Below are 20,031 nucleotides of genomic sequence, written 5' to 3'. Positions count from 1 at the left end.
TACTCACTCTGTGCTGCAGCACGTAACCAAAACAGTAGCAAGTAGCATTCAAACTGTCTCCAATGCAACATCTGCTTCCAGTTTCCACAAGATTTCATGGGCAAACAGCCAGGGACAAGCCAGTGACATGGCGTGAAATCTAGATTTGACACTCAGGGGCGTTGCTAGCTCCAAAGATCAGTAGCACATGCCCCGGATCTTTTCTGAGGTGCCCCTGATGTCCCCCAGGCAGAGTAGAGGCACCACAGCACCCAACATGGCAACCAGCATGGCACCACAGAGCCCAGCATTCCCCATAGAGACACCATAGCACCCAGCATGGCATCATAGGACCCATCATGGCACCACAACACATGGCAATGTGGGGTATGCTGAGTGCTATGGTGCCTCTACGTGGGCATATTGGCTGCTGTGATTCCATGCTGGCCGCTGTGATGCCTTTATGGGGGCATGATGGGTGCTGTAGTGCAATGCTGGGTGCTATGATGTCTACACGGGGGCATGCAGAAAGCTGTGTTTCGCCCTGCAAAAAGCCGGACCAGCCAGCACAGAAGCCAGGTAACACTGCGTATTATCTGTATTTTTGGCGTATTTTTTGTATTAATAGAGAGTGGAGCTTCATCCAACATTTTGCTGGGCAGGCCTACTTAGACCGCTGTTAATTTCATGTAAATTTGGCTCCACCCATGGCCACACCCACATTCTGATGCAGTGCAATACCCATTTTATAGCTGGAGTGTCCAAAAGTGCCCCGGATCTCTTGGTATCCTAGCAACGCCCCTGTTGACTCTTACACCCAACAGTACAGGCATAACACCTAACAGGCAATGTATAGACAATATCGTAGTTCTCCAGGAGAACGCAAGTGCTCGTGCATTCTAGATACTGTAGCAGTGGCCTCAGCCCAATACAAAGGTCAACACTATGCGTACAGCAGGTCTGCCAGAAAGAATTCTGTGTTTTGCTGACTGGTGTCAGCACAAGATCTAAACATTGCATGCACTAGTCCTCTGCTAGTGAAGCACACAGACAAAATACTCCTCTGTATTACAGCAACTCCCAAAGTCAGTATAGGATTATAAGGAAATACATTCTGACATTATACTCTAACAAAAATAATAGGTTTGCAGTTCTTGGTCACATTCTGTTCCAACATAAGCCAATCATGGCAGGCCTGAAAAGACGCTACACACATGCAACAGCTGCTCAAGGATTTATCAAAAACACTCTATTAAGGACTTTTGCCTAGACAGACTTGGCTACTGTCTCACCCTGGGAACTTTAGACACAGGCAGGGGAACGGAACACAAATGCCAACACTGAAAAAATAAATAATGCTAAATAAAATAATGAGAAAGAAATGCATATGCAGACTGTAACTATACAAGAGGGGACCCTTAAACTTAACTGGCATTTTCTCAGTGACTGTAATAGCCGGCTCTATGGAAGCAGATCACGCAGTGCAGACACTTGGGGTTTTGCAGTGTTGGGGCTCAGACTCTTTTCTATTTCTCAGGCCTCATCATTGTGCAGATCTCAGTAGCCTCATGTAAGCAACAGACTGTCAGAGGTTTCCAGCTAAGCGGAAAAACTGAATGAGGCTACAGATGTTCCCACGCAGCACAATAATTAAGAGCTTACAGTCATATCCAGTAGCAATTATAGTTTATGCTTGAAGGCCAGATTCTTTGTGCTTCAGGCTAGTGCGCTAATGGGATTAATGGTAATAACTGAGCTTTAAAGTGAGATAATGTAAGACACAAATCACAACGTACTGTGCGTGACAAAACAACTAATAGATTGGCTAGACACATGCCCTTCGCATCACTTTATAATAGGAAAAGAAATTATGTATACCACAAGGGCCCGGGCACAGACTTGTGTTGCTATGCAACAAAGGCGGTTGTGTGATTTACAGAATTGCCTGGAAGGGCATTGCTCAATGCTAGGGGTAGTCAATGAGATGCAAATAATTTGGGGTTGATGCAGGATTATGATAGTTTTGTAGGCATATTATTGCAGCTTGAAAATGGATCAGCCGATTGCCACCTTGCTGAGATGCAATTGGTTTATCTTTAAACCGCATACATTTGAAAATAAAAATTTTATAATCCTGTATTAACCTCCCTAATGGTATTGACTGTTATACACTTCAATACAAAACCTGCTGTGAACAGTATGAATGTGCAAACACGTTAATACTCTCCTGCACTGTATGCTAGACCTTTGCTTGACACATTTTGTCAAGCTACAGGAAACAAAAAGGTTATGAAAATTAATTGGATCCCTTTTTTCACAGAAATTCTGGGGAAATGGACCGCCACCAGGGAGGTTGATTGATTTTTTTTGCATCTTATTGAACTTACTGAGTCAGTGCTGACCTCATTCAATTATATTGCTAGAATTGTTGCGCATGGCAGAAGTGTGCCTGTCAGACAGTGCTGAATGTATGCACTGACTGATGTCTATGCGTATCGAAAATTAAAGGGATACTGTAGGGGGGTCGGGGGAAAATGAGCTGAACTTACCCGGGGCTTCTAATGGTCCCCCGCAGACATCCTGTGTTGGCGCAGCCACTCACCGATGCTTCGGCCCCGCCTCCAGTTCACTTCTGGAATTTCTGACTTTAAAGTCAGAAAACCACTGCGCCTGCACGCCCGTGTCCTCGCTCCCGCTGATGTCACCAGGAGTGTACTGCGCAGACACAGACCATACTGGGCCTGCGCTGTGCGCTCTTGATGACATCAGCGGGATCGAGGACACGGCAATGCAGGCACAGTGGTTTTCAGACTTTAAAGTCTGAAATTCCAGAAGTGAACCGGAGGCGGGGCCGGAGCATCGGTGAGTGGCTGCGTGGGCACAGGATGTCTGCGGGGGACCGTTTGAAGCCCCGGGTAAGTTCAACTCATTTTCCCCTGACCCCCCCTACAGTATCCCTTTAATGTCCATCGCTGATATCGGCTCATCAATGTACTCAGGCCCTAAAAGTAAATGATTAAGCGAGGGATCACACTAGCATCTGAGGGAATCGCAGACAATTCCCCACATTCTTTTGCTGCACAATTGTGCGATGGGCAGAGCATTTTAACTAGCAGGTTTCTTTTTACAATAGCCATGGATTCCTATTGAAAACTGCATTCGTTGTGCGGCAAAGTAGTGCAGGTTGTATCTTTTATACTATGTGGAATCGCTTATGCCTCCTGAAAACGCAGCAGCAGCATAAACCATCATTATATGCGATTCCACGTGCGTTTTTTGTCTGCAGCAAAGCGTTGCAGACAAGAGTGACCCCTGCCTAACAGGGAATCAGCCACAGAAACTTCCAATCTTGGTAAAATATCACAGAACACTACAGTCATTATGTTACCAAGCTATGATACTGAATTTCAAAGTGCGATTGTGACTTTCATGTATTTTCAAGTGTGCGTTTTGCCGTAATTTTTATGTGCAACTGGCAAACACAATTGAATTTCCTGCCGTGGAAAAAAAAATAAAAGTCTTGGGAAGTTTTTCAAATAGGAAATCACATAGCACTGCGTTTGCCATGCTATTTGCAGCTTCTACCTATTCCAGTCTGAGTTTCTCTCTTCTGCCACTCTGTGTGTACAGATCCACTTTCTTTGAGATGTTGAATTGGAAGGCTAACTGGCCAGAGCAAACTATTTCAAAGGTGGGGTTTCTGGCCAGAACAATAGGAAGGAACTTTGTTTATAGCTTGTATGAGTTTGAAATTTGAACAACCAATCTCATGTTCTCGTTTCAAAACATATCAGATATTAATATCCTCATGTATTGCGTTTCTGATGAATCATTTTTGTTTGTGTACACAGCCAGGATTAATTAATCATCAAACCATTTTGGCTATGACCAGTATGTTTATTAGAATTTCCTAATGCTTATTTTATCTTCGCACTATGTTATCATGATTTTATTTTTCCATAAACATGGATTTATTTATTCCAAACTACAGAGCTAGCAATCTTACTGCCCAAATTGTGCATTGAAATTCTTATCTGGTCTGTGATTATTTCTGGCTTTCTAGCAAGCAATGAGAAAAGTTTTAATCTTTGAAGCCACTGTGATTGGTGATCTTCTAGAGCATAGGTTCTCAACATGTGGTACGCGTAACCCCAGGGGGGAATTCTGATGGGTCTAGGGCAGGCATTGGCAAACTTGGCCCTCCAGCTGTTATGGAACTACAAGTCCCCCACAATGCATTGCAGGAGTCTTACAGCCACAGTCATGACTCAAAGGCAAATGCATTGTGGGACTTGTAGTTCCTTAACAGCTGGAGGGCCACGTTTGCCCATGCCTGGTCTAGGGGGTACTTGGTCTTGATGTATTTAATTAAGTTTAATACATTTATAGTTTCAGAAAATAATAAATCCTATATAAACCACAGCCAAATTAGTATTGCAACTAATTAAAACAATAGCAAATGTGTGGAAATGGTTTAGAAACGATCATGTACTACTATTAAGTATCTGTCTCAAGGGGTACTTGAGATAGTCTTTACCATATCAGGGTTACTTGGCCAGCACAGGCTTTCAAAAGGGGTACATACCCATGAAATGTTGAGAAACACTGATCTAGAGGATGTCTACACAAGTTGGAATAAAAAGTGATGTGAATGTGTTCCTGTATACCTCTGAGATGAAGCTATTGGTGGACTCTAGACCCTGGTTTTCTATGTTAAGGGGAACTCTTCCTCCTGGAACCCAGGTACAGTCACATGACCACCCAGTCTCAGAGGAAGCAAGTGTGTGTGCACATATAGGTTTATGTTACGGAGAGATCCTAAAGTTGGCCGGTCAATACGCAGAGTGGCTGGGCTACTGTGGCCAATGCGGGAATTGGCATTTGGAGGGTGGAACTATACAGGGCAGCCTGTGCCTGCACCCTCTCCCTCCCTGCTGTGTGTGGCATCTCTGGCTTTCATGCATCCTGTGCTACGGCAGCGAATATCAGTGTCCCAGGCTGCAATAAAAGCCCACGGAGACACCACATGCATGCAAAGCAGGGAGGGAGAAAGTACAGGGGCACTGGATGGACTTCCCCCATATATTTCCTCCCTGCCGCAAAAGATCCCGAACCAGCAACCTGACAGTGAAGTGCTTGAGTGAACCCCGCTGAAACTTGTGCCATTTTGTTGAACAAGATGTGTTTTGCACATTGGCCGCAGTAGCCCAACCACTTCACACATTGGCTGGCCAGAACCCAGTGTCCCAACTTTGGGTTCTGACCGTAGTGTGTGTCCTTTCCTTTATCACTATAGTGGCTAGCATTCCACCACTGTTCTCATAAGTCTGCATAAGGTAATTGCAGGTATTTCACTTTACTCTAGATCAGAAAACTCAATTTCACAATAACAGCCTTGGGAATGCTCTAGTTGAGTTGCCATGTAAAGCCTACACCAGGCACAAAAGGTATATATTTATATACACTCCCTGATTAAGTGATTCAGTCTGTCATTCCACTCTGCATTCTGAAGAGTCGGATGATGAAATCTAAGCAGCAGCAGCTACAGCAACAAAGTCTATAGTCAACATTCTCAACCCAGTAGTTTCTGATCAATTGATCACATTTTTTAGACCAGTAATGCTGAACTTGTGCTATCTGTGCAAGTTAAGTGGAAAGAGAAAATAGAAATTCTTGTAATACGATGCATAATGGATGGCCACAAAAATTAATTGCTTAGAGACAAATTATTTAAAGTATGTTAATTTTGTGAGGATTGTAGCTGTACTTGGATACATATAACCAGTCTCAAACACAAAGGACCATGTTTTATAGTGTAAGCAGAAGTAGTTCAGCTGATTGTCAGACCTTATGCTTCTGGGGAAATCATTCTACTGCACCTCCACCCAACTGTGCTTTATTTTTATTCCAAGCTTTCCATAACACTCAGACTAGGCATGAAAAATGACCAGAACTAATGAACAGCACTTTAAAACACACTCCTTGCAGGAAAAAGACCTACCTTGTTTCAAATCAGATCCATGTGCTATTATGCAACAACAGCACAGAAGCTTCGTACAGAAGCATTTCATATGCAGAACTATTTAAGCCCATCTTTTTACCTAGCCAGGCTAAACAGAATGCTCAGAGGTTCATAAGGCAAAGCACAAACAATACATCTGCAGAGCTAACGAAGTGCAAGAATTTCAGTTTAGTGGAATGTATTAGTTACTGTTGGAGAAAGAAAAACACATCAGTTCCTCTTCATATTAACTTCCTATAAAATGAAGGCGTTCAGTGAAGCTCTTACAGCTGCACATTAGTAGTGCTGGGAATATTCTCTGGGCCTTATATCCATCCACAAGACTCCTACAGCTATGGATCACGTTATTCATCACACCTCAGAGGTCAGCACAACCTGTGGTGATGTCATACATCTAGTGCAGCTGTTCCTTATTATGCTTGCCTATTCATTTGTACCTCTATCACTTTATTTTCCAGTGAATCTGCCCTCTGGCCAATGAGAAGGCCCTTATTCTCGGACTCATTTTCATGATACCAACCGACATTTCATTACCAACATACTCCACACCGATTGCTCTAATTACCACATCGTGTAACCTTTGGAGACATTTTCCTTACCCTGATCTCATCTGAACCAGCCTGCTGTCACCACGCTGAGCCAGCAGCAAGCTCTAACCATGTTGTTGTCAGTTTCCTGTACCTTGTGGAATGCACAATAAGCCTGTAACAAATTATCACCAGTCCATGATGTGTCTCAGCCCTGCAAGAGTGACAGAAGCTTGGCTCTCGCTGCAGACACCATAGCACTATATTATTCACTGTCCTTGCCTAAAGAAGAGAGCCTTCCAGCTATGGCTCTCATGCCTGGAGATGATTCAGTAGCTAGGACATTGTAATTATGAGGCACATTCATAACGCAGCTAAATAAGTCCCTAAATACATTGCTGTACTGTTTATATTGTTCAGTTCAAATAGGAAAGCAACTTTCTCATTTACATTGCCATGATCCAGTTTCCTTGCCCTATCAAAAGTAAATCTGCATAAATGGATAGACAATAAAAGGCTTCTGGGATAACACTGGTAGCATGCACCAAATAGGAAGAGCATCAGATATTAAGAAGGGTTTTTTATTTTTGTTTTTAAATATTAACTAGAAAAGTTGTCAGCAAATTTGAAGATCCTTAACAGGCTTAGCGACATGCCCTCCCCTCTGCTCACTTGGGTTTTGCCAACAGCTGATATCTCTCCTTTCTCTGGAGCAGTAACCGATGTTCTAATGCAAGCTCAGGAGGTACTGTCACGTGCTTTGTTATGGTGCTGGTGGGTACATAAATGGGCAGCTAAATTTCTTGCAGAAAACGAGTTTTGTACTCATAACTTTCTGTTCCAAAGACGTGGGCATTATATCTACACAAGCAGGTTTGACTATTTGAGGCTGGCCCAAAGAATACAACCTGCACAACCTTGGTCAAAGCCAATTCATGAAACACTTAATGCTCTAGTCTCATTTTCAGGGTGATTAACACCACCACCTCCTCCTCTGATGGCGCTACAGCCCAATTTGAGCCTTGGCTTCCTTCAGTTTTCTGCCCCATCCAAATCGGTCTATTGCTGCCTGTTTCCATTTGCGTATCTAGAGCATTTCTTTGGCATCTTTGTCAACTTAATCTTCCCATCTCTTTCTAGGTCTTCGTCCATCCATGCCCCTTGTAAAGATTCTTTTTGGGATCCCATAGTCATCTATTCTAACCACATGTCCTGCCCATCTCAACCGTTGTATCCTAATATGATCTGATAGTGGGTGATCTTTATATAGTTTATATAGCTCATAGTTGTATTGAATTCTCCATACACTATTCTCGTGGAAGGGGCCATAGACTTTTCGTAATATCTACCTTTCAAAACCATTTTGCTTCCTAGGTTTTAAGTAAGTATGCATGTTTTACACCCATAGCTAAGTATAGGCCCGATCATGGTCTTGTATACATGGATTTTGTTGTTCATTTAGATGTCCCGTGAGTGAAAGATGTGTGATAGGGTAAAGTATACTCTGTTGGCTTGAGTTATTCTTCCATGGATTTCTGCGGTTTCACTTCCATCGCTGACTAGGTTGACTTTCAGATTTTTAATGTTTTACAGATTCTAGATTATCGTCACCTATTATTATGTTCTGTGGTGGGCCTCTCTTTCATGACTGCCTTAGAAATGTTGTCTTATCAGTGTTTATTATCAGGCCTACCTCCTTGGCCTGATTATTTAGATCGATATAGGTTTTTTGTTACCGTTGCCATTGTTCTGCCCATTATGTTAATATCATCTGCGTAAGCTATTATCTGTACAGATTTATTTCTTAAAATATTTGCTGGATTTATTTATTGTCATTTTTCTGATCACGTATTCTAGGGCCACATTAATCAGTGCCAGGTTCAGCCAGTCTCCTTGTTTTAGACCTTGCATGATTTTGAAATGAACGCCATCTCCATTGTTAATCCATAAGAAATATGAGGAAACTGGTACTTCCAATTATACTTTAATACAGAAGACCATGACCAACATTTCAAGACACAAGAGTCCCTACTCTAGGAAAAATAGGTCTTTAAAAGATATCCAAGGTGAATGTTTGAAATAAAGCTTTACTTACCTGGGGGTTCTTTCAGCCCCTAGAAGTCTGAGTGGTCCCTCACCGCAAGCATTCACCTCAGATAGCCTTTAAGTGCTTCTCAACTTGGAAACAAAAGGGCAATGATGCCATTCCACTCGCCAGCAAGTGATGTGGTCCTACTGGTGGCCTCAGCACACTTCAGCTACCAGGAAGACCACATTGCTTGCTGGCAAGTGGAATGGCAGTGTAAGTAAATGCTTTTCAAACATTCCTTTATGTTTTTAATTAACTAAAATACTTATTCAGATTTATATATAATTTATAATTTTTCGATGCCACAAATTCATTATAATTGCAAATAGTTCAAGTTCCTGGGGTATACATGCATACTGTGTGTTGAGAACCTAGGCTCTAATATATATATGAAGATTCTTGTTGGCTCCAAAATGCCCTATCAAAGATTAGTTTGCATTCAGGTCAAATTCAATATCCTGAGTGTGCACTGAAAAAGGTCTGTCCCGTTGCCAGAACTGTCAATCCTCCCGCGCTTCCCTTGAAGCTGGTCTCCATAATGCAGACTGGGTACACAGAGAATGCTTCTCACGTTTTATCAACCAGCGATTTAGATGTCTGGTGTCCACCTGCTGCTGCCGCCATCATCCAGGCTTCTTCTGTGCAGATTATACACACTCTGAGGCCTGGAACCCACTACAAAACACTATCGCTAATCGCAATCGCTAGCGTTTTGTATGAGCAGTTTGTAAGCGATTTCATGAGCGTTTTAGGGAGCGTTTTTAGAAAGTGTAATCAATTTGCCAGCGGTTGTGTAGCAATTAGCTTTTTAAAGTCTGACAGTGTACATTAACTTTAAAACGCTAGCAAAATCGCTCCGTGCAAGTTTTGATGAGCGATTACGCCAGTGATGATATACTTTACATTGAAGCGCAAACGCTAACAAAATGTTGTATGTCCTACGTTTGCGATTTTGCTAATCGCAATCACTTCTGTGGAATTTTCACCATCCATTTACATTGGCAGAGCATTTAGGGAAATCGCTATCGATTTATCACGCTCCCTAAGCGCTCCAAAAAAAAAAATCGCTCCAGTGGGTTCCAGCCCTCATTGTGGAAGTTGCATCCACGATGAGGCAGTATGAGGACAAGGGGAAGAGGAACCTAGAATGAGGCTGGATGATGACACTGCAGCAAGCTGAAGACTGCATGCAGGTGGACAGCAGCTAAACTCAGGGGACCCAGTGGCTGCATCCAGTTTATAGTCAAGTGCACATGATCTTTTTGTGCGAGATCAGAAACGTTGGTGGGATAGGAGCTGAACAGTAATTTAAAGTTTTGAGCTGGGTATGTAATTTGCAAAAATACCTGTCAATATTCAGAACTGTACTCGTGAGTGATACAGTTTTAATAGAACACAGACATTAGTACATAAAGGGCCACATTTCAGTTATTTGCACAACCATAATACAAAGGTGCAACATAACCAAATACATTATATTCTACAGTGTGCAGCATTTCAGAACTTTCACACATGCTAAAATAGGTGTGATGCACAAAGCAGAAGAGCCTCTAATAAATGGTGCACCATACACCTCGAGTAATGGTGCACCATACACCAACAAAGTACAAACTGTACAAATCTACATAGTGTGGATTCCAAGCACTACTTACTGCCCACGTCTTGGTAAGTCGAAAGATGGGAGCACTCTGTAACCCCGATACCACGGCCATTAACGCATGGAGGTTGTTCAGGTCGTAAAGTTTCTAAAGGTTTAACAAACACAACAGATTTTTAAATGCAACATACTAGTTTATAAGATGACACTATTTTTCTACATTAACAAAACTTAAAAAACGAACTAATTGGAGAAAAAAAATTGATTGTTAGAAACACAAAAAAACGATATCTGTTGTGCAGCTCCTTCTCTGCTTAGCTTTAAAGGGAGTCTGAGGCCAAAATGAAAAAAGCAAACAAAAAACAAACGATACCCAAGAGGAGGAAAGGCTCTGTGTCCTATAGAGCCTTCCCGTTCTTCTCCTGGTCCCCTCGTTCCCTCATAAACAGTCTCCACCGATCGGTCGGAGACTGCTCTCTTCCGCTGCGGCTGGCCTTCGTCAGTCTTTGTGAGCACTTGAGTTCTTGAAGACTTCTGAAGCCTCCCGCCACGGTAGAGTTAAATGGAGGAGCCCGCTGGGGAACGAGGGGATGAGGAGAGGAACAGGAAGGCTCTGTAGAACCCAGAGCCTTCCCTCTTCCCTCCTTAGGTATCAGTTTTTGTTTGTTTTTTTAATTAAGGCTTCAGATTCTCTGTAGAGAAAACTTCAGCAGAATAATTTGGAAGATAATGGGTAGGCAGTACCAGCCACATGAACATTGCTTTGGGTGGGTAACCAATGCACCCACAAGCAGGAAGGGCGTAGAAACCATGTTGTGGGAATTCTAGTGGTGACCAGCAGAGATTGTCAGCTGCCATTTTATGGGATAATCTCTTAAGGCTGGTACACACAATGCAATTTGCGGTCAGATCAATGGGTCGAAGCAATTTCTGACATGTCCGATCTGCTCCTGATCAATAACGGGATCGATTTTCAGATCAGTACTGCAAAAAAAAAAATCTATCCTGTTCTCAAGCAGGAGCAGATCGGACATGCCAGTAATTATCGATACCACCTGTCAATCTGAGGAGAAATTGTGTACTAGGCATAACATGAGAGGATACCTACCAACTATTTCCTATTTGTACATATTTCTTGTAATGTCCTTTGTATACCTGTGTTTGTACTCTCAGATTACCACAACAGCCTTGAACATGCAACTGCCATATACATTTCATTTTAAATTTGGGGCAGGAAATTTCTTTCCAGCTACTAAAACTGAATGGGGGAGATAATATATTTTGTACTCTGTAAATGACCAATTCCACTGTGCATCTCCCTCAGTCGATATATAAAAATGATTGAGGAGCTTCCATTTAGTTTTTTTTAGCTTTGGGACAACTAAACAGTGGTGCCATGAGCAAAATACAGTTACCCAACAATAAATACAAACCTACAGCACCAAATAAATACTGAAATACACTTTGTCAGACATAAATTAAGAGAAACAGAAGGCTGTTACTAAGCAGGCCCATCTCGGGCTCAGAGCCCTGAATGCTGCTGTAGATATACACAGCAAAGCCTTGTTATAAATGGCAGTGATTTTACAGCGCCCGCAGTTCCTGGACTCACAGGGCGCCTGGAAGTATTTAATGGAGCTCAAGAAAGCTGCCAAATGAAGTGTTGGGTATAAATATTTATCCATGGATGTGATCATTCCGAGCTGAAGTATGTGCTGCTCATATCTTACATTAAACATCAAGGCGGACAGCTCTGCTGACATTTCTCACCTTGGCAGTTTTAATGTAATGGCTCAAAACCTCAGCGCGGATCTTCAGGGTCTGTGCGTGAAGGATCTCTCTCACTACCCAAAAACTCACCTGTGAACATAAAGAGAAAAAAAAAACGATTTAAGTGAGCAGAACAACTGTGAGGAGCCGTTATGGCAATAATCTGGCTCTCAATGAGCCCTTTGAGGGGAAAGCCTTGAGTTGGGTTGAGTTTGTATAGAAGGGAAGCAGATGGCTGGACTAGCAGCTCACTGTGTTACACCTCCATGGTAGCATGACCCCTCTAGCTCCTCACATGTGCACAATGTCCAGGAGCCGGGCTAGCATAGCGAATAGACTCACTGTGTGCTAACATTTACTGCCTACTTCCTGTTTTAGTTGGTAGTAATTAGCATTCGTTGAAACGGTTGGTTTCTCCTCATTGATGCATAAAATAAACTCTATATATGCTAGCTTAAACAAGAAGCTGAGTGGCTTTCATGGGCAACTTTAGAGCTTGGTACGACAGCTGCATCGTTAGTCCATATTGCCTCTAATAAAAGCAGCTCATAGCAAAAGCTTCATGTGAATGGTGGTCTGCCACAGTATACGATTGTTGACAATCATGGAAAATATATTAACACGATGGCATGTAGACAAATAATAAGCAGTCAATGTGTACTTTTATGTTGGCTATAATAACGGTAATGACATGCGATATCATGCCGAACGGGACAACTTGTATTGGGCTACTTGGCAGCTGTCGCCCAGGTAGACAGGTAGGTCGCCAAAACTGTGGGTGAGGATTGTATGGTTGGGGGAGGAGACATGCATCCCTGCCTGCTTAGAGCTTGTAATCCACTACTCCTGTTAATTGCCTGAAGAAGCGGGCGAAATACCTGCGAAACTCGTCGCACTGTTTTCTGGAATATGCAGTTAAATTTGCCTGAACTAGACAATTTGAGTCTTCAATGGGGAGGGGAGTACACCACAACCTCCCATTTTCAAACTGTTTTTAGTGTATCTTATTCTTCCTGGCGCCTCTGTTTTTATCCTATTACCTATACGTTCCTCCACCCTTGGTGGAGGGCTGTACTGCTTTATTTTCTGATCTACAGAGAGCGACTTCTTAACCCGAGAGGGGTTGGGTTTAATACAGTGGTTGCCTTAGCGGTAACCCTTCCTTGTGAGTATTCATTCACATTGATTTTATTCTATGCTACGTGACTTTAACATACTACACTTTTGTGGGCTTGCGATTTTCTTTTTGTTTCTACAAGTACCTGCTCTGATTACACTCACCTAAAGGATTATTGGAACACCTGTTTAATTTCTTATTAATGCAATTAACTAATCAATCAATCACATGGCAGTTGCTTTAATGCATTTAGGGGTGTGGTCCTGGTCAAGACAATCTCCTAAACTCCAAATTGAATGTCAAAATGGGAAAGAAAGGTGCTTTAAGCAATTCTGAGTGTGGCATGGTTGTTGGTGTCAGGTGGGCCGGTCTGAGTATTTCACAATCTGCTCAGTTACTGGGATTTCCACGCACAACCATTTCTAGGGTTTACAAAGAAAGGTGTGAAAAGGGAAAAACATCCAGTATGCAGCAGTCCTGTGGGCGAAAATGCCTCGTTGATGCTAGAGGTCAGAGGAAAATGGGCCGATTCAAGCTGATAGAAAAGCAACATTGACTGAAATAACCACTCGTTACAACCGAGGTATGCAGCAAAGCATTTGTGAAGCCACAACATGCACAACCTTAAGGTGGATGGGCTACAATAGCAGAAGACAGCACCGGGTACCACTCATCTCCACTACAAATAGGATAAAGAGGCTACAATTTGCACAAGCTCACCAAAATTGGACAGTTGAAGACTGGAAAAATGTTGCCTGGTCTGATGAGTCTCGATAGTCAGAATTTGGCGTAAACAGAATGAGAACATAAATTCATCATGCCTTGTTACCACTGTGTAGGCTGGTGGTGGTGTAATGGTGTGGGGGATGTTTTCTTGGCACACTTTAGGCCCCTTAGTGCCAATTGGGCATCATTTAAATGCCACGGGCTACCTGAGCATTGTTTCTAACCATGTCCATCCCTTCTTGACCACCATAAACCGATCCTCTGATGGCTACTTCCAGCAGGATAATGCACCATGTCACAAAGCTCGAATCATTTCAAACTGGTTTCTTGAACATGACAAGGAGTTCACTGTACTAAAATGGCCCCACAGTCACCAGATCTCAACCCAATAGAGCATCTTTGGGATGTAATGGAATGGGAGCTTCGTGCCCTGGATGTGCATCTCACAAATCTCTGTCAACTACAAGATGCTATCCTATCAATATGGGCCAACATTTCTAAAGAATGCTTTCAGCACCTTGTTGATTCAATGCCACGTAGAATTAAGGCAGTTCTGAAGACGAAAGAGGGTCAAATACTGTATTAGTTTGGTGTTCCTGATAATCCTTTGGGTGAATGTATATTGCACTGGTTCTCTTTAATGGCATAAAGCTTGAGCCACTCACAATGGACACAGCAGAGTAGAATACCAGGGAGAAAGCGAATTACTTGCTCCCTCTCCCTCTGACGCAGATACCTTCCCTCTATGAAGGAGCATTTATACAGCTTTACCATAAAACTATTTCTGTGCTGCAAACGTCATGGCTGGCTACGCAAACGGTCTGGAATTCTTCAACTGAAAATCTCCTATCACCTCCTTTCTGCGACTCCTATAGACTTCATATTCCCATCTCCCTCTAACCCCACATATATAAGGAAAGCTAAAGTTAAATAACTGCTGTTGTTTTTGGAAGCAAAACATTCAAACAGGAATGGTAATTTCCTGAGTGAAAAAAAAAAAAAGTCTGGCTGCATTAGAAAATTCCCGACTCATCTGCACACAGCAGAGAATGTATTTGAGAGGGAGCTCAGATCCGGGTCTCTCGGTGACTGATGAAGTTGTAGTGTGGATGCTTCTCTCATCTAACCAAATCACAAATGTAAACTCATCTCTGTTGTGACTCGACATCTGCACCATGCTCAATAATGTCTGCGCTGAGAGAAGTTTTCGTGAAAGTAATAAGTAACGCCAAATATTTCCTCAAGCTTTAGCAGGCATGTCCTCGGTATCCAGCTCTAGGGACTTTATAAGAATGATTGGTGCAACTATATAGAAGCTGGAGAGGCAGACACTGAAGGCAAGATGCAACTGCAACTATTTAATCCTTATTTTGCACACAAAAAACAAAACTGGTTGCAATTGAAAAGCACTCAACACTTATTGTGAAAACTGATGAAAAAGTAGTGGTTCTTTCCCACACAAATTGAACTTTAACTTCAGTGATTAAATCTAAAGCTACATACACACGCTGGTTTGAGCTCAGCAGTGGCGTCCGAGTATCCTGAGCCAATCCAGCGTGTGTACAGCAGCTGCCCGACGTTTGTTAAAGATCTGCCATTCTGGACCTTTAGCGATCCTTGGCGTCCAAACTCCACTTGATCGCATTGTTCACTCCTCTGCCCCGGCCACAGAAATCCCCAGCTCGTTCTCCATCCACCCTCCCTTCATAGCACCATACCTGTTCAGTGTTCTCCCCAGAAATTTTTTTCCAGATGGGGGGCATGAAAAAAATAGCAGGATGGGGCTGGACGGGGATGAGGAGGAGGCCAATGATAGCTGGTTGCTCACCAAAATTAGCCAGGTGGAGCACCCGGCTAAAATAGCTTGGGGAGAACACTGCCGATGTTCGCTTGGAGGCTGATGACGCATCTGTACAGCATCTGTACTGTACTATTGACCAAGGGATCAAGTAATCTCTGCTGGGTGATAGAAATGCCCCGTTGTATGTGGGGCTTAATTGCCTGAGGCAGTTGAGAGCTCCAAGTAAAAGTAGCCTCAGTGAAATAAATACCGAGTGTAAATAAAAAAAAAAAAATCACCCCCTACAAAATAATCACATTTTGGTACCTTGGAGCCTACAATAAAGACACACCGTATATTCCGACGTATAAGACGACTGGGCGTATAAGACGAACCCCCAACTTTTCCAGTTAAAATATAGAGTTTGGGATATACTGGGCGTATAAGACTACCCCTCTTCCAACATACACAAAATAAAAATTAAAAAAAAACATTATATACTGGTGCTATGTATGAACAGATACTGGTGCTGTAATGTATGTGGTACCCAGTATATAACAGTATAGAAGTGATTGACTGGTTGTATTGGTCAACTCTCCCCCTCCCCAAGTGGATTGTCAGCTCTTCTTGTCTGCCTGTTTATCAGAGCGGTATGGAAGAATAGATTGTGCTGTGCCCATAAAACACGGCTCTTTCACCCATCTGGCCTGCCCTTGTATCCTATTTACTTCCTTCTCTGCCTCTCAGATCTAACACATGTGCGCCTGCGCCACTTCACCACAGTCCTCAGCAGCGAGATCTGAGAGTTGGTAATAGGTTAGGGCGTATCACCAGTCGTCTAGGACCTAGGTTCTCAACGTGTGGTACGCGTACTCCAGGGGGTGCTTCTGATGGTTCCAGGGGGTACTCGGGCTTGATATACATAACCAAGAATAACAAATTTATAGTTTTAGAAAATGATACATCTTATTTAAACACCATCAAATTAGTATTTTAGCTAAATAAAAGCAATAGTAATTGCTTGAATATTGTTTAGAACTAATGATCATGTGCTACAATTAAATATATATATATAATCATATATTTGTCAAGGGGTACTTGTGATAATGTTTACTATGACAGAGGGTACTTGGTAAGTACAGAGTTTTAAAAGGGGTACATACCAATAAAATGTTGAGAAACACTGGTCTAGGACACCCGGCGTATAAGAGGACTCCTGACTTTTCAGAAGATTTTCATGGGTTAAAAAGTAGTCTTATACGCCAGAATATACAGTACCTGTATATGGAAGAAAAATGTTTTTCCAGCTGTATTAACTCAATACTACTTATTACAGCCAAAATTATTTTCTATAACCACCGCATATTCTCACCTTTAACAGGCATCAGTCACTTTTGATGCCTGGCTGTCTTTGCCGATCAAAAATTTTTTGTTTTTTTTTGTTATTTTAACACATTTCGCATAACCCTAATTTTATCAACTAAACTATACCTAACCCCAACTTTACCCTCAATCTACTCCTAAAACCAACTCTTCCTTAACCCATCAATATACTGCTATATAGTATCAGCATGAAAAAAAAAAAAAAAAAACATTTAAAGTATTTTATACCAGATTGGGAAAAAAAATGTGAAGAACAAGTATAGACCTTTATATCAATCACATTCCAATTAACATTTTAGAATGTTTGTGTGCGCTGTGACATGGGAACAGAAAGTTGTTCTGAAGACTCACTTGGTTAAATCTTCTAGTGAAGGCCACAGCGTTTGGTGCAGAACTGTACTTTTCCTTTTTGTTCCATCCACAGCTTGACAATTCCTAAAAATAAGCAAAACAAATAAGTCAGTAAGGCCTGACATATCTAAATCTCAACGGTTTTTAACTTTAAAATGTTACTAGAGAAATAAAAAAAAAAAAAAAAAATCAAACATGAAGCAAGCATACGAACCAGGGACAGAGCATCACCCTTTTATATATTGGTAAAACCACATATATAGGGCCAATGCTCTAATTAGGCATGCCAATGGTAGCCACTCTTTCTTCCAGGCATTAGGTATACCAGCTATGTAGGTCTATGTAGGTCCAGTGCATTGGACTACAATCTCCAGCAACCTCAAGGCCAATGGAAATCGTTGAAGGTTAGTTAGGGAGTAGCAAAAGGAGAAGACAAAAGGGCTGATTCCTGAATGGAACATAGAAAACTAAATCAAATAGATTTATGTTCTGAATGGAAATTGCTGCTGCAGAGTTATTTACAGGATAGTACCGTGTGTAAATCAAGCTCCAAATACATTGCCCACATGACCAAAGAGGTTTGGGTTGTTTTTTGTACTTCAGAACACACATCACTAGTCAATAGCTAACAGATGGTCCGGTTTCAGAAAATAGGGATTACAGACATTTACAGATCACTGTGACTGATGACCAGAAGGCAACATATGCATACCAGCATTACCCCTTCTGTAGAAGCACAGCACTATTTAAAAAAAATATATATATATATATATATATATATATATATATATATATATATATATATATATATATATATATATATATATATATATATATATAAAATTTAAAGTAATCCTGTCATGAACACACTTAATATTCTGTAACTTGACTCCAAAACTGTCATTAAAGTAAAGTCTTAACAGTTTGGAATTAATACTATTACTTTATATTATTGTTACCAACTGTCCCTCAGAGGGGCTCACAATCAAATCCCTACAACAGTCATTTGTCAGTTGTAGTCTAGGGCAAATTTAGGGGGAAGCCAATTAACTTATCTGTACTTTTGGGGGGGGGGGGGGGGGGGTGAGAAGGAATCTACACAGACACAAGGAGAACATACAAACACCATGCAAATAGTGCCCTGGCACTGGGAAAGGCTTCCTACCTATGATTTAAATGTACTGCAAAGTGCCAATGTTACGCTTGGTGGTATATTCTCCACAGTCAGCACGACATGCATAACCTGATGTGAAGGAGGTACACACACTAGCACAAGGAACCAGGATATCCCCAGTTTAGTGGAGGAGAGGACTGACTCCAACAGGGGATGTGGTGCACAGAGCAGGCGTAGATCCGAACAGCCACAAACAATCCTTTCACTATAGACGTGCAGATTCCCACACAGGTGAATGGTAATCAATCACAGGCTGACAGCAGGAAAGGGCAGACAATGATATGCAGCCTGCAAGAAAGGGATTGCAGCTCCATTGCAACAGACAATGGCCTCAATTCACTAAGCTTATCTCCTGTCTTTAATAACTCTTCTAGAGTTGTTACCATGGTGATAAGGCATGTAATATTCAGGAAACATTTTACCTCAGGCAAGCCTAAAGTTAACTCTTCTGTCTAAGTTAACTCTCCAATCCTTAAAATAACTCCAGTTAGACAGGCTGTTAATTAACTGCGTGTGAAAATAACTACAGAGGAGGTAAATTAACTACAGAGAGGGTAAATTAACTACAGAGGAGGTAAAATAACTACAGAGGAGATAACTTAAGGAATGAAGAGATATGATAACTCTCTCACTGTGTGGTGGTAAGTTTTCTCTTGCCTTATCTCCAGCATGATCTTAGTGAATTGAGGCCAATGTTTGTTTTCACAAAAGCATATTAACCTGTCATTAACTTCAGAGCGACTGCAGATGGAATCAACACTCAGTGTAAGCACACGCAAGACTATGCGAGCAAATGCACGCAAAGAAATCAAAAACTGCTTGTCTTCAGTAGAACTGCAGCCAGCAGTACATGCTACAGAAGTGATAACAGCCAACAAGGACAAAACTCAGGACAAAAAAAAAATATACTAAACCTAGTGAGTCTATAGTGAAGGGACCTTTGGACTCTTCCCCCCTCCCCCCAAAGCGGTCTATCTAAACTACAAAGCCCAGTTACACTAACCCCTACTGCCCCACTAGCTACACTACACTGACCCCTGCTGCCCCACTAACACTGCACTAACCCCTGCTGCCCCACTAGCTACACTACACTGAACCCTGCTGCCCCACTAGCTACACTACAGTGACTCCTGCTGCTACACTAGCTACACTGCACTGACCCCTGCTGCCCCTCTAGCTACACTACACTGGCCCCTGCTGCCCCACTAGCTACACTGCACTAACCCCTGCTGCCCCACTAGCTACACTGCACTAACCCCTGCTGCCCCACTAGCAACACTGCACTAACCCCTGCTGCCCCACTAGCAACACTGCACTAACCCCTGCTGCCCCACTAGCAACACTGCACTAACCCCTGCTGCCCCACTAGCTACACTACACTGACCCCTGCTGCCCCACTAGCTACACTACACTGACCCCTGCTGTCCCACTAGCAACACTGCACTAAGCCCTGCTGCTTCACTAGCAACACTGCACTAACCCCTGCTGCCCCACTAACACTGCACTAACCCCTGCT

General features: G+C 42.3%; 1 protein-coding gene across 4 annotated transcripts in view; it reads right to left on the bottom strand.

The window, feature by feature from the left end:
* The window catches only part of RALGPS2 (Ral GEF with PH domain and SH3 binding motif 2), a 340,810-nt gene that overhangs the window by 167,646 nt on the left and 153,133 nt on the right, over positions 1-20,031 (bottom strand). For all 4 annotated transcript variants that reach the window (XM_068242552.1, XM_068242555.1, XM_068242554.1 and 1 more), the window contains 3 exons: positions 17,342-17,425; positions 11,985-12,074; positions 10,270-10,362 (listed from right to left, as the gene is read on the bottom strand). In XM_068242552.1, the coding sequence (XP_068098653.1) occupies positions 10,270-10,362; positions 11,985-12,074; positions 17,342-17,425 (267 nt within the window). The remainder of the gene's footprint in view (positions 1-10,269; positions 10,363-11,984; positions 12,075-17,341; positions 17,426-20,031) is intronic.

This window comes from Hyperolius riggenbachi, chromosome 6 (genome assembly GCF_040937935.1).
Source record: "Hyperolius riggenbachi isolate aHypRig1 chromosome 6, aHypRig1.pri, whole genome shotgun sequence".
NCBI lineage: Eukaryota > Metazoa > Chordata > Amphibia > Anura > Hyperoliidae > Hyperolius > Hyperolius riggenbachi.
The sequence above is the reverse complement of the archived record's forward strand: the minus strand, read 5'-3'. Positions and strand labels throughout refer to the sequence as shown.